Source organism: Cetorhinus maximus, chromosome 10 (assembly GCF_964194155.1).
Source record: "Cetorhinus maximus chromosome 10, sCetMax3.hap1.1, whole genome shotgun sequence".
Classification (NCBI taxonomy): domain Eukaryota; kingdom Metazoa; phylum Chordata; class Chondrichthyes; order Lamniformes; family Cetorhinidae; genus Cetorhinus; species Cetorhinus maximus.
In genome coordinates this window covers 20,347,051-20,362,979 of record NC_135888.1, presented here as the reverse complement: position 1 = coordinate 20,362,979, position 15,929 = coordinate 20,347,051, and the positions used below count along the sequence as shown (strand labels likewise).

Here is a 15,929-nt window from a genome sequence, read left to right as displayed (position 1 = left end):
TGCAACAGTGACTCCACCTCAAAGATAATTAATTGGCTGTAAATTGATTTGAGACGTTCTATGGCTGTGAAAGGGTTATGTAAACACAAATCTTCCTTTCTCTTTTTCAGTAGGAACCTGCAGCACCTTTTCTGAGTTCAGGTAAATTCTAACGAGGGCTGAAATTACCCATCCAAATTTATTTCACTGCCAGGAAATCAGAAAGCTTTCTTCAAGACCAACTTCATGAAGGGAGGCAGCTTTTTTTGCTTTCCTGGGTTGATTTTATGATCTTTTGAGGTGATGCCATCAATATTGAAAAATGAGCCAAGCAAGATGAACATGAAGTGTGCCCAGGTCAGAGTTTGGAAATAAAACATTAAGATGTAAATAAATCAAACGCTGTAACAATGTGCCCGAATCTTAATTGCAGTACCCCACCTCTTATTGCATCCGTGTGTCACTTTCTTTTCCAACAGCAGCTATCGCTTAGGTATCTCACAAGACCATCTATTTGGTGCCAGTTTTTCAGTGCCCATCCCTAACTGCTCTTGAACTGAGTGGCTGATTAGGCCATTGCAGAGGGCAGCTCAGAGTCAACCACATTGCTGTGGGTCTGGTGTCACATGTAGGCCAGATCATGTAAGGGTGGCAGATTTCCTTCCCTAAAGGGGCATTAGTGAACCAGATGAGTTTTTACAACAATTGGTGATAGTCGTCATGGTCACCAATATTGAGACTGGCCTTATATTCCAGGTTTATTAATTGAATTCAAATTCCACCAGCTGCTGTGGTGAATGTCCCCAGAGCATTAGCCTGGGTGTCTGGATTAATAGTCCAGTGACAATGTCACTATGCCACCATCTCCCCGCAAAATTATAAGGGAACATTGGATGGAATCGCAAACTTTCTAGCTCTGTAAATGGGAAGGTCTATGTGAGCCAATTTAAAATACGTTTTGTAGAATTCCTTCAATAAATATATTTCTTCATTTTATTGCGTTGATTTAGATTTTAAAAATGCAGTGACACACATATTTAAAAGACTATATGGGAAATATTAATTAGTAAGAAAGTTTCAATTGTTCCTGTAAGTATAATGCCCTGCTTTCCAGCACAGACACTTAAATACTGAATTTCTATCATGGGCTGCACCAGGCTTCCTACAAAATGGGCCAAGCCCCTTGAGAACTGAAAGCATACATCTCAAGATTGTTTAGCCCAGGGATAACAATTAACCTATTTGAAATTCAGGTAGTATTCTCACTGCATCTGCCATCTCTCAAAAGACCAACATTATCACACTTGGGACCGATTTTTCACCAACTAAAATAACTATTAAATATCCACTTAAAAATTAACACTAGCCAGGATGATGGGAAATACTAAGGAGTGTATAAAAGATCTGGAAACATTCCACACGTGTTAACTGACCCTTCTTCAGTTAAAACCAGAAACAACAGCTCAGCAAATACCCCTTCTGATTTTGCCCTCTTTCATAATAACAACCTACTGTGGTTCCAGTGAGGATTCTCAGAGGAATGTGGAGTATAACTGCATTGTGCTTCAGGAAGTTTCAGTCAAGCTTTGAACATCTGGTTTAATCTGTGTGAGACAGTTAATCCCACATTCACCCTCCAATTGAGAGCATTTGGGTTTCCTAAATGCTGCGGCAAACAAATAGCAAGAAAAATTTCCTGCTTTAAAAGATACCAATAAATCACACTTCTGCAATGACCAAGGAAGGGCGTTTAGATAGAGAAAGTGATGGAGAGAATGATCATGCACCTTTATTGCAGGCGGCTCAAGCCTCGTGTTTTCACACAAACAGTCCAGAGCAATAAACCCAGTGTGGTTCAGATACGGTTACTGCTGATGACGCTATGACTAACTCACTTATCAAATTGAAAGCTGAATCTTGGTACGTGTCCCCCTTGACACTAATCCTGTTTACAGAAATTTACTAATTTGTGTACAGTATTAAATCCCCACAGCATTCCTGTCTTGGAACACATTATACAAAGTGTATTACAATCTCTGTGTAAAAAGCCATACATGGTGCAAAACGGCTCCAGAACTGAAACAGAAGCTTTCAGTTTTGTTACGGCAGCATTTCTGTTTAGATTGCTTGACAAGACAAACTTTTCTCAGAGCGTATTGAAATAAGTGCAAACGCCTCATTATTAAAGAATGCCGATGAACATTTTTCACATCACAGGTCAATTGCTTTTGGATCTCAAACATTTAAATATGAAAATTTATGAATAAGAAATCACCAACTCCAGCCGCTTCAGCCAATTATGAAATTAGCGACAGGTGACCAAATGGTCGACCAAAAAGGTAGATTTTAAAGAGTGTCTTAAAAGGAGGAGAAAGAGGCAAAGAGGTTTGGAGAGGGAATTCCGGAATTTAGGACTTGGACAGTTGAAGGCATGGCATAAATAGCTGACTTGCCTGGGTGAACGCAGCTCCAACAACACTCAAGAAACTTGACATTATCCAGGACAAAGCAAACCACTTGATCGGCACCCCATCCGCCACCTTCAACACTTACTCCCTCAACAACTAGCGCACAGTTGCAGCTATGTTTGCCATCGACAAGATGCACTGCAACAACTTGCCAAGGCGCCTATGACAGCACCTTCCAAACCCACGACCTCTGCTACCTAGAAGAACAAGGGCAGCAGATGCTTGGGAACACCACCACCACCTGCAAGTTTCCCTCCAAGCCACACACCATCCTGACTTGGGACTAAATCGCTGTTCCTTCACTGTTGCTGGATCAAAAACTGGAACTCCCTTCCTCACAGCACTGTGGGTGTACCCACCCCATTCGGGCTATAGCAGTGAAAATGGCTCACCACCACCTTCTCAAGAGCAATTAGGGATGGGCAACAAATACTGGCCTTGCCAGTGATACTTACATCTCATGAAAGAATAAAAAAAAAAAATAGGGTGCAGGAAATCGGGAAGAGGAGGAGGCCGGAATTGGACGAATGCAGAGTTTGTAGACTTGTCGGAAATTACAGGGATAGGAGAGGGTGAAGCCATGGAAGCAATTGGAAAGGGGGGTGAGAATTTAAATCATAGGGGCTGGTGGACCAGGCAGCCAATATAGGCCGGCCAGCATGGGATGCGGTGTCAAATGTGTGACCAGGACTTGGCGTGAGCTAGGAAATGAACAGCAGCATTTTGGATGAGATAAGGTCTACGGAGGGTGAAAGTTTGGACAGGAGAAAAATGGAATTGTCGAACCTGGATGAGGGTTACAGCAGCCAGCTGAGGCTAGATTGGGGATGTGTGATATTACTGGAGTAAAAATAAGCAGTCTTGATGGTGGAGAGAGTGTGGGGTCAGAAACACAGCTCAGAGACAAAAGGACAAAAGTTCAGCCTAAAATGGTGGCCAGAAAAGGGGTTGGAATAATTAGCTAGAGAACAAAATTTATGGTGGGAGCCAAAGACAATGGCTTCAGTCTTCCCAAACTGTAATACAGGTTGAAGGAACACAGGTGGTAATAACCTGTGAATAAGTAATCACTCAAGGACATTTGAATGCTTCCATTCAAAGTAACAGACTGTAGGTTTGGATTACCTTTAGATACCAAACCAACTATTGCCTGCAACCAGCAACTTTAACAGATTAATTTTGTATGCTGAGGAATAAAGCCCAAGGGGATAAATAAAGATTCATTGCCACAGCACACTAATAAACTTAAATTTCCAATCATTTTCCTGACAATCATGCATTTTCTCAATGCAGACATTTGCTTTCCATTACAGGCAGCTTGACAGACAATGGGCAGTGCTTTGAATGAAACAAATACTGAAACAAAGGCAATCATTTGGAATGTACACACAAAGTGTTCAGTGGCAGAAAGTACCAGAGGCACAAAGACTCCTTTTGCAACTAGTTAATGTATGACTTGCCCAGTGTTCTTCAGTTGGATTGAACAACCTTTAACAGACAAATAATACATTGCCTCCTACATGCACAACACACTGGTCTCTCAAAACTTTAACTCTCTGTGAGCAGGATCATGGGAGATTTGCTGAGAATTATCTAAGCTCTTGCAACCAGTGTGCAATTGCTGCACACCAGGTGGCTTACTTTAATACAAAAGAAGTTACCTTTAAACAAAAAAAAACTAGTCACTGATCTGGAGCCTGAAATTACAAACACCTTGTAGCCAACAATAAAATTCAGATGGATTTCAACAGCGGTTTATTTAACAGAAGCTCCACCTTTGCAGCATCAGCCGACTTATCGCGAGTAATGTCAGGAGAGTTCCGCAGGTATTAGCGTGGAGATATCCTAGCCTTCAGTCTGGAGCCTCAGTGGGAGGAGACTTTGGAGACTCATAAGTTTAACTCTCCTCCTAGCCAGATTATCCCTCTCAGCTGGATGACTGAACCTGCGGGTTTTCCCAAGGACACCTTCAATAGTCTTTCTTCGTTGAGTTGATAGCAACATTGTCAAACAGGAAGGGACCTTCCCAGTCTCATATTCTTACCTGTCTCGCAAGTGATGAGCATGATTCTCAACACGTGCTTTCCTCAGGAAGATCATCACAGGATCAGTCACCTCTAAATCTCATCAATGGAAGCTAAATCTTAGCATGAAAATATGGACCATTCAGAAAATCTCCAAGTTCACTGGAATCAATGAAACAATCCAACCAGAAGACACTGCGGTGAATATCCGAGAACCTGCAACATTCTCTTTGGCTGTACCCAGCAGTACATTGAAGAGCAAAGTTCTGTCATTGTGTAATATCACTTGGTGACATTGTTCTAGGCCTGGTCCAGTATTTAGCTCCATGTTTTTAAAGACAGCTTAGCAATGTGAAAACCAGCTCGAAGTAACACACGCGCATGAACACTAGTGCCAGGGATGAATGAAATTGAAGTATCCAAAGAGTTTCCTCAAAATAATCTTGTCTTGGACAAAGTGAGCTTCCAACTGAATTGCCAGCTAGCATTTGGAACTGAGCAACTTTCTTTTGTGACTGAGCTCGACAAATCTAGAGTTTTTGTAAAGCTGATAGCTGCAGTATTGCTGGCCTGTAAAGAACCCCCCAGGCCACAGCAAACATTGAACATTTTTAACCACTGCACTACTTGTTGGTACAGAAGCACATGTCCACCACTGCGTTCCTCAAAAGTTCCTTCCGCAGCCCACCACGATTCCAAAAGGCACAAACCAAAAGTCAAGCACACTCCCCACACTGGTAATTGTGGGATCTCAATCGGAGATCAGACTGTTTACATATAGAGTTTAAAGCACACAGACATGCCATTCAGCCCAACTGATCTAGGCTGTTGTTTGTACTTCACAGGTCTCCTCTCACCCTGTTTCGTCTCACCCTATCAGTACAGAGCGTTGATGAAACTGAGACATTCACACCGTTCCTCTCCACAGATGCCGACTGACCTGCTAAACATTTCCAGTGCTTTCTGGTTATATTTCAGCTTCTATTTCATTCTCCCTCATGTACTTATCTAGCTTTCTCTTAAATGCATCTATGCTATAGAAATGAGCCCTTAAACTTGTGCCCAGGGTAGGGGGTAAGACAAGATACAACGTGTATCAAAAAAAAAATCACCTTCATATTTCAAACAAAAAAGTACTTATTGAAATCTGGAATTATTTTTGTTTAACAACCCGACTTTGATTATGTTGCACCAGATATTAGTATTGAGTAACTCCACTGAAAGCTAAAGGCAAAATGTCTAGCATTACAGCACACATTAGCACTTGAGGGCAATTGGCTACATACAAAGGTTGGAATTATTTACAGAAGGATTTTAAAATCAAAACTGATGGGGCTTAAAAAAAAAAGCTGAGAACCTAGTTTGCATTTAAAAAGAAATTAAAATATAAAGTAAATACAACTTGAATCCAATGGCGAGCTGACTTTCCAGGCCATCAGCTGGTTAATTTCGGGTTGTCACTTTGGCTTGACGCGTTTAGTCAGCTTTACTTGGCAAAACGCACAAATTACGGGCTCACACCCACAGAACCAAACACCTTGTGTCAACAAGGTACAACTCAGCCATTCAAATGAATCTAATAACTCGGGGGCGGGCGGGGGGGGGAGGCTTAAAGACAACTTTTCAAACACCAAAAATCATTGCAAGTCGCACTTGGTGCAGATAAGTTACACATCGAGTGTCATCGCCATCTATTACGTCCTGTTTATCTATGATTACGCATTTTGTACGAAAATTAGCTTGCCCACAAATTTTTGTTTGCTTTCGTGTTGACACAAAAAAAATAGATCCGCCTACCTTGTGCCTCATAGTCGGTGTGATGAGCAGCAGGCTGCCTGTCGCTCATGCCGAGCCCGGACTGCAGCTGTGTCACATTCAAATGGGCTGTGAGTTCACCATTCCGATCACCGATCTGCAAGAGGAGATTCCCAAGGCTGAAAACTTTGCACAAGGCGCGCGAGCGATTACCAGGCTAGGAAGCCGTGTGTTTTGGGGAGGGAGGGAGGGTTCGTGCTGGGAGGATTGAAGGTGGTAGGATAGGATAGGATAGGATAGGAAGGGCAAAACAGGAAATCTGGGAGGTCCAAAGCGGCTGCCCTGGTTCAAGCAGTGCATCGCCACTGGACACATTCAGAAGCTGTACTGTGCGGAGATATTGTCCCTGTGCATTCCAGACCACCCCCTGTTTATTACTGTTTAATGGACCATCGATCCCGATTGCTCCAACGCAGATGAGGCCACTTCTTAACACATTTTATACACATTACAACACCCCACTGGAGGCAGAGAGAGAAAAAAGGGGGGGCTACTTGCTACTGAAACATGTTTTTCTTGCTGAAACTCTTTCGAGTTATCAACAGTCACAGATTGCAACTTCTTTCGAGTACAATCACAGTTCTTGGTTTTCCGGGAGTGGGACATGAACCCACAACCCTCTGATTCAAAGGCGAGGGTGCTATGAACTGAGCCACAGGTTGCTGAAGGCGCACGGAGACCATTCCACACTCTGATGTTGATACCTCTACCTGGGCACAGAGGAACATTGAAACCCCTGCGCCAGCCTATCGATCGCTAGGTTTAAAAGGCAACTCTGCTGCTACTGGCACCGGGTTCCGCTTTCGGGAATTTGTTCTGTCTGTAACATCACTTGGAATGTTAAAATAAAAGCAAAATATTGCGGGAGCTGGAGGGCTGAAACAAAAAAAAAACATTGAGTGCTGGTCTGGCAGTATCTGTGGAGACAGAAACAAAAGAGATAGCGTTTCGAGTCCATTATGACTTTTTTTTTTGGAACAGTTCCGAAGAGAGAAGTCATTGGACTCAAAATGTTAAACTTCTGCTTCTCTCTCCACAGACGGCGAGTCTTTCCAGCGCTTTCTGTTTTTACTTGAATGCTGAATTTGGTTTGTTTTTGGAGTTAACCCTTGCAGCTGCATGAGAGTAGGTCCCACAAGATCTAGCCTAGCACTCTAGCGCAGTACTGAGGGTGTGCTGCAGTGCCCTAGATGTTAGTGAGTGTTAAACCCGAGGCTCCATCTTTTTGTTCACATGGGTGTACATTATCCATCCTTTAAACTACATTATTTATCCCTTAAGCGACATTATTTATCCCTTAATCTACATCACAAAAACAGATGGTCGGGTCATTATCACATTGCTGTTTGTGGGAGCTTGCTGTGTGCAAATTAGCTGCTGTGTTTCCTACATTACAACAGTCAATACATGGAGCAGGCTCAAAGGGCCGAATGGCCTACTCCTGCTCCTAGTTTCTATGTTTTTTACTTCATTGGCTGTAAAGTGCTTTGAGATGTTCCGTGGTCATGAAACAATATAAATGTAAGTTTTTTTCTGAATTAGATTTGCACAATGCTCCACAATGTATTCCATTCAGATTAGAATTTGCAATTGCGATTTATATTCCATGTGCTTTCTCACTTTTTTCCGCCAGAAATATATCCATTTCAATTTGTCATCTCCTTCTCTGCATTGAAGCCAAGACATATCCACCATGTCTCATATGTGAACCCCTGCACCCCAACATTTTGCAACTTCTTACCTCTCAGGAGCATACACTTCCATCCACAATCAAAAATAGCATCACAGTTCTTGATTTACTACTCTTGTTTTCTACTTGGCCATGTGCTACACAATCAACTATGGACCTTTGTTCTGGATTTTCAATAATAAAACAGTCCCCTGGCATTTTCTAATACCTTTAACATAGCAAAACAACAACAACGTATAACTATACAGCACCTTTTGTGAGAATGGATGTTATATTTTTAAATAGTTTTGGGGAATATTGTGTTATTCTGTAAAGGAGGCTGTGTGTGTGTGATTGTGTGAGATTTAATGAAGCCGGGCAGAGATTAATAGAAGTCAGGTTGTCTGGGGGGGGGGGTTTAAAACATGGAAAGGATAGAGGTATTGGGTTGAGGTATGAGTAAATAGGTTACATCTAACATTTGCATTTTTTCTAAGTTGAGAGTTTGTTTGAATATCAAAGGGGGGGATCAGACGTGTCAAGAAACGTTTGCATCTTGCAAGAGTTCCACAGGTAAACATGTAGTGGGGTATTATATTTTATTGGCCCGAAAGCAAAGACAAGATAGAGATATGAAAGATCTTATGTTTGGAAGGATTTGAGTTTCAAAGAGGTGAGAGAACAATGGAACCAGAGATGAAAGGGGGGGGAAAAAAATGGTATTTTAGAGTTACTGTGGAGAGCTTAGCTAGAGATAGCTGGAGCTATTGTTTGAGCTAGAGCTGAGCTGGGAGCTGTAAGCTCTGGCCTGGGAAGAGATGCTGTGTGAACCAGCCATCCAGTCAAGCCAGAAAAGTCTTGGGCTGCAACAAGCAGTTTTTATTTTGAAGTGGATTCCACTGCTGAGTGGATGAGGGTAAAGGTCATGTGATATGCCTTTACTGAAGCTCCAGCAGTTTGCCTTGTGTAATATTAATGGATTTTTTTTTATAGCTAACATCTATAAAGGGACTCTTGCCTGGTGGTGTTTACTTGTGGGTTGGACCAAGTAGAGAGTTTTTTTGGGGAATGCTTTGTAAGACTAACCTTAATTGCGCAACTGCAATCTTGTGTACTTAAGTTTTCTTTTATTCTTGTTAATAAAACTTTTACCTTTAATATTTAAAAATCCCAACAGTGTTACTCGACCTCTTACTGCTGAGATTGGTACGTTGTCTTCTCGTTTTCAGAATACAAAAAAAAGGTATGGCCCGTAAACCAAGTTTCCCTCTGGGGTTTGGTTTACACAGCAATTAACACCGACTGTGGTCATAACACCTTTAAGGTAATGAGACATCCTAAGGCACTTCAGAGAAGCATTATAAAGCAAAAAAGGACACTGAGCCACATGAGGAGATTTTAGTCAGATGACCAAAACTTTGGTCAAAGAGGTAGATTTAAAAGAGTGTATCTAAGGAGGAAAATGAAGGTAGAGAGGTGGAGAAGTGTAGGGAGGGTTTTCCAGAGCCTTGGGCCAAGGCAACTGAAGACATGGCCACCATGTACTGTGCACAGTTTTGGTCCCCTTACTTGAGGAAGGATGTAATTACATTGGAGGCAGTTCAGAGGAGGTTCACTAGATTGATTCCAGAGATGCAGGGCTTGTCTTATGAGGAGAGATTGAGCATTTAGGCCTATACTCACTAGAGTTTAGAAGAGTGAAAGGAGATCTAATTGAGGTATATAGGATGCTAAAGGGGATAGACAAAGTAGACATGGAGCAGATGTTTCCCCTTGTGGGGCATTCTAGAATGAGAGGCCATAGTTTTAGGCTAAGGGGTGGTAGATTTAAGTCAGAGATGAAGAGGGATTACTTTTCTCAAAGGGTCGTGAATCTGTGGAATTCACTACCTCAGAGTACAGTGGATGCCGGGACGCTGAATAAATTTAAGGAGGAGATAGACAGATTTTTAATTAGTAACGGGTTGAAAGGTTATGGGGAGAGGGCGGGAAATTGGAGTTGAGGCCAAAATGAGATCAGCCATGATCATACTGAATGGTGGGGCAGGCTCGAGTGGCTGAATTGCCTACACCTGCTCCTGGTGCTTATGTTATATTCAATGGTAGAACGGCTAAAATTGGAGACGCACGCAGGATGACCAACTCTTATCAAATGAAACAAGAGATAATTTGACTGGGGAATGGGAGTGGGGAGGCTGGTGACCATGAGAGTGAGGTGGTGGATTGGTAAATGAGAGAGCAGGGTGGGGGGAGTGTTTCAACATAGGAGGGGGTGGGGTGGGGTGGGGTGGGGTGGGGTGGGGTGGGGTGGGGTGATTTTGAGACCATAAGAGCAGGAGGGAAGGTGTTTAAAATTAACTAAAAATTTACAATTTGTCATGTTGAGTCACAACATTATCATCTCTCTACTGGCCGATTCACTCACTCTCAGTCCTCCTTAAATCACAAACTCATCCCAGAGACTCCCTGGATTAGTTTCCCAGAGGTTGTCTGAGAAAGGGACAAAGGACAGGGTACAAACAGTCAAAATAAGGGACAATCCCTTAAAATATGGGACACTGGCTCGCCCTGGATGCACAAGAGCCCAGAATTAAGAGTGCAGGTATTTTGGAACTTTGTGGGGCTGGAGGACGTTACAGAGATAGGGAGGGGTGAAGCTATGGAGGGATTTGAAAACAAGTACGGGAATTTTAAATTAAGATGTTGCCTAACTGGAAGCCAATGTAGTTCAGCGAGCACAGGGGTGATAGGGAAACAGGACTTGCTGTGAGTTAAGACATAGGCAGCAGAGTTTGGGATAACCTCAAGTTAACATCCCAAGGTGCTCCACAGGAGTGTTAGTGAACAAAATATGCGGAAATTAGGACAGGTGGCAGTAGGTTTCAATGAGCATCTTAAAGGAAAGAAAGGTGGAGAAGTTTTGGGAGAAAATTCCACACCTTAGGACATAGGCAGCTGAAGGCAGAGCCGTCAATAGTGGGGCAGTGCAAATCAGTGGACAGATCAAGGTAATGTCACAAGGCATAGAGTCATAATGTCACTTAGGCCAAGGAGATCAAGGCGATGCCATAAAGTAAAGACAAAGACAACACTCATGGAATTGGTTTCTTAAGCCCCTTCGGGAGAGTTCCCGAATTTCAGCCACTGTGTCAAAAGATGGTAAAATAACCTGGCTCAAGTTACAGATCACCTTAGCAGCCCCCTCAGAGACGAACTGGCAGAGCACTTGGCTGAAACTCAAGCCTCTATCCTGGTCAAGACACAGGAAGATCTGAAGACTGGGTGGGGGTGCAGAATAAATTTAAAATGGGATTTTTAAAAAAATGACCTCATTATCTTCCCAAAAGTTATGGTTTGTGGTGTTTATGCAGGTGAAGGCATGGTTGAATTGGGAAATGGAATGTATTTTCTATTTTGGGCACACAGGCTTAACAGAGAGCAATCTTGCTCCAAAGCAGACCAGAATCCATACGCCATTCCACAGTAGCAACCCAACAATGCATCTTGGTTCCTTGGAACAGGACCACCTACTACATCCGTGTGAACGGTTCCATTTCCCACACCAGCCAACCTTGAAAACTCCGCGGACTGTGCAACGGTTTGTGCTGATCCATTGGCATTTTTGTGCTTACAGAGTTATTCCCACTCGAACCTCGTTTAACATGGCCCAATACAGGAGCCCTTTAGGCATCAGAGAGAACAGGATTCTGACTCTGTCAATTTCAAACTCAAATAAACAGCCCAATGATGAAACGCAGAGTTCTATTCTACCACACTAAGGCACTGATTTTAAAAAAAATTGAATCAAATAAATCAGGAAAGGGAAAAATATTCTTCAGAGCTATAACCGCTTCCATTACACACATACACAGACAATGCTCAGTGTGTTACAAAGATACAAAGTCAAGATTCTTCAAGTAGATTCATCAGGTCTGGAAATGACGCTCGAGTGCTTTATGCAATTCACTGCTCTCCTGAGGTTCAAGCTGTGTAACACAGTCAAACTAACCTATATTATTTAATAATAACTTTGTTTTTCTGTTCAGTTTTATTTTTGTTCACCAGCTGTAGGATGTCTGGAAATGTTAGTGTGCAAGAGGGGAGGCAAAGAGAGTTGGCTTTGGAGATTGGTATCTTACTGTTTGGCTCTGTCTGCAAAAGACCACAATCACAGGTGGAGCAGAAAGTAAAAGGGTTTTATTCTGGTTCCAGGATCTTCCCTATCATATGTACTTTATGATAGTGGATGTGAGCACTGTATCCCAGACTCAGCAGCAGCCAAATAACGAGGAAAGGAACTTTGCTTTCACTGACTCGCCCCTTCAGTCAACACTGATTTTATCAAAGCCAGTGCTGAACATCTTGTCAGATGATGTAAACTTGTTAACCTGGCTCGACCAGCTGACTTGTATCAACTGATAAGATGCTGTAAAAACTGCCCCATTGAACTCTATCACAGAATCAAGAGGTAACACACAAAGTATAACAAAAAGAGATTTGCCAAAAAGCCTCAGCTTTGGATCGCCTTATCACCACCCACACCCCCAACAACTTATATTTACATAGTGCCTTCAACAGAATAAAGAACTCCAAAGGCACTTCACTGGACCACTACAAAGCAAGATTTAGCATTGAGCCAAATGGTCAAAGAGGGAGGTTTTAAGTTGCGTTTGGTTTCTTTATTCTTTCATGGCATGTGGGAGTCGCTGGCAAGGCCAGAATTTGTTGCCCATTCTTAAATGCCCTTGTACTGAGTGGCCAATGGTAGACCATTTCAGAGGGCAGTTAAGAGTCAACCACATTGCTATGCGTCTGGAGTCACATGTAGGCCAGACCAGGTGAGGATGGTAAATTTTCTTCCCTAAAGGATATTAGTGAACCAGAGGGTTATTTTTCCTATATAACAATTGACAATAGTTTTATGGTCGCCATTACTGAGACTAACTTTATATTCCACATTTATTAAATTAGTTCAAATTCCACCAGCTACCATGGTGGGATTTGAACTCATCTCCCCAGAGCAGTAGCGTGGGTCTCTGAATTACTCGTCCAGCGACATTAAGGGTAGATGGTGGCATAGTGAGGAAGGAGAAAATAGATATAGAAGTGGAGAAGTTTAGGGAGGGCACTTCACAGCTTGAGGCTCATGCCAAAAAAAAAAGTTGCATTTATATAATTTTTCAAGACCACTGGATGCCTCAAAGTGCTTTAGAGCCAAATAAGTACTTTTTGAAGTGTAGTCACTGTTGTAATGTAGGAAACGTGGCAGCGAATTTGTGCACAGCAAACTCCCACAGCCTTGTGATAATGATCAAGTAATCTGTTTTTGTGATGTTGACTGAGGGATATGTGTTGGCCAGGATAAATGGGAATACTGCCCTTTTCTGCTTTGAAATAGTGCCATGAGATCTTATACACCATCCAAGCAGGCAGCTGGGACCATTGGTTTAACAAAAGGCAGAACCTCTGACAGTGCAGCCCACCCCCAGAATTACACTGGAGTGTCAACCTTTATTTTTGTGCTCGAGTCCTAGACTGGAACTTGAACCTGCAATCTTGTGACTCAGAGGCAACAGTGCTATCCAATGAGCCATGGCCACCATTGGTGGATGGATTAAAAAGAGCCCGGAAATAGAAGAGGTCAAATATCTCAGATAATGTGGCGTTGGTGGAGATTACATAAGTAGGGAGGGGTGAGGACATGGAAGGATTTGAAAACACAGATGACCATTACAACAACACCCCCCCACCCAAACTTCTGGTGCTTTATGCACAAAGAGGTCCCACAAATAGCAATGTGATGAATGACCTCAATTTATTTTAATGGCGTTGATTGAGGGATACACATTGACCAGGACGCAGGGGAGACCTCCCTGCTCTGCTTTGAAATATTGCCATGCGATCTCTTAGGCCTACTTGTAGACCGTCTTACCCGAAAGACGGCAACTCTGACATTGCAGCAGTCCCTCAGTGTTGCATTGCAGGATTAGCCGAGATTGTGTGCTCAAGTCTCTGGTGTGGGACTTGAATCCACAACTTTCCAACTCAGGAGGCAAGTATGCTACTCACTGAGCCACAGCTGAGACCAAGAGGTAAGACACCAGCTGAAAAACAAATGAATGCTGATTCTGAAAATCAAACAAAAACAGAAAATGCTGGATAAATTTAAGAGCGTGAGGCAGTAGGCCATTCAGCCCCTCTAGCCTGCTCCGCCATTCAACTAGATCATGGCTGATCTTCTACCTCAACTCCCATTTTCCCACCATCCTGACTTGGAAATATATCACCGTTGCTTCACTGTTGCTGGGTCAAAATCCTGGAACTCCCTCCCTAACAGCACTGTGGATGTACCTACCCCACATGGACTGCAGCAGTTCCAAGAGGTGGCTCACCACCACCTTCTCAAGAGCAATTAGGGATGGGCAATAAATACTGGCCTAGCCAGAGGCGCCCACATCCCATGAATGAATTTTCTAAAAAAGCACTCTCTCTATATCCCTTGATGTCTTTTAACATCCAGAAGTCTAACGATCTCTGTCTTGAATTACTTAGTGACGGAGCCTCCACAGCCCTCTAGGGTAGAGAATCCCAAAGACTCACCCACCTCTGAGTGAAGAAATTCCTCTTTATCTCAGCCCTAAATGGCCAGCTACTTCTTCTGAGACTGTGACCCCTGGTTCTAGACCCCAAACAGGGGAAACATCCTTCCTGCATCTACTGTGTAAGAATTTTGTATGTTTCCTCCCTATCTGTAGGGAGAAAAGCTGCTGTTATGGAAGATTCTTTTGAAGAAGGTTCTGCCTGTTACATTCACGGATGCTAATGAGGCTTCTAGCTCTTTGCTTTTTGACATGGCCTTAGTGAGGGTGGGTGATAATTCTCTTAGCCTTTGGGCATTATACACATTCTCCACAATTTCTCTAACTCCCTGCTCTATCAAACCTTAATTGCTCTCAATGTTTGCATTACGTGTACTGCCATAAATTATCTGCAAATAACAGTGCGATCACACCTACCCAGTGAATCTCACATTTCCCAACATCACAGTTGCCACATTTCCTACATTACAACAGACTACACTTCAAAAAGTACTTCACTGGCTGCAAAGCACTTTGAGGCATCCAGTGGTGTTGAAAAGCTCTATTATAAATGCAAGTCTATTTTTTTGCGTGAGCCTCAAGTAGGTGATAGTCAATCAGTATTCATCCTACTTGTCTACAGCAGAACTAAATAACTAAAGTTGCTGTGCAGAGTGGCTCAATGGGAGATCTGAATTTTAATGCAGCTGAAAATAATTTATTTTATGCATTTGTACATCACGGATCCTGGGAAGAAAGTAAAAAAAACACTACAATTAAGTATCTGCTGATGTTTTTAAAACCACTTGAGCTTTTCGCACCATAAGGATCAGTCAGTTGAATTATAGGTTATAAACATCTTTTAAGCATCCACTCTTTTATACATCTGATAAATTTTAATTGCCCTCTAAGAGATGCCTGGTTGCTTACTGTACCCTCCAGGTTGTTTCTCGGGACTTATGACCATCATATTTTTATACCAATTTAAAAGAATTCAAACTTTTCTAACTCAAATGAAAGGACTTGGATTTATATAGTACCTTACCGCATCTCTTGCATTTCCCAAAGAATTTTACATAGAAATAACTTAAATTTATACAGCATTTTTCACAACCTCGAGACATGCTGATGTACTTTACAGACAATGGGGAAGTAATGTTGGGAAATGAGGCAGCAACTTGCACACAGCAAGCTCCCAGAAACAGTAATGAGATAGTGACCAGATAGTGTTGGTTGAGCAATAATCATTGGTTAGGACACAGGGATTTTCTTCCAGACAGTGCCACAGGATCTTCTGCATCCACCTAAGTGGGCAAGCAGGGCCCTGGTTTAATGTCCGATACGAAAGACAGCACCTAGACAGTGCAGCACTCCTTTGGTACTGCAGTGGACATAT

The 15,929-nt window shown here is 42.6% G+C and overlaps 1 protein-coding gene across 1 annotated transcript in view; it reads right to left on the bottom strand.

The window, feature by feature from the left end:
• Positions 1-15,929, bottom strand: part of gpsm1b (G protein signaling modulator 1b) — a 247,444-nt gene that overhangs the window by 79,363 nt on the left and 152,152 nt on the right. The window contains exon 10 of the mRNA XM_078550101.1: positions 6,269-6,383. Within this exon, the coding sequence (XP_078406227.1) occupies positions 6,269-6,383 (115 nt within the window). The remainder of the gene's footprint in view (positions 1-6,268; positions 6,384-15,929) is intronic.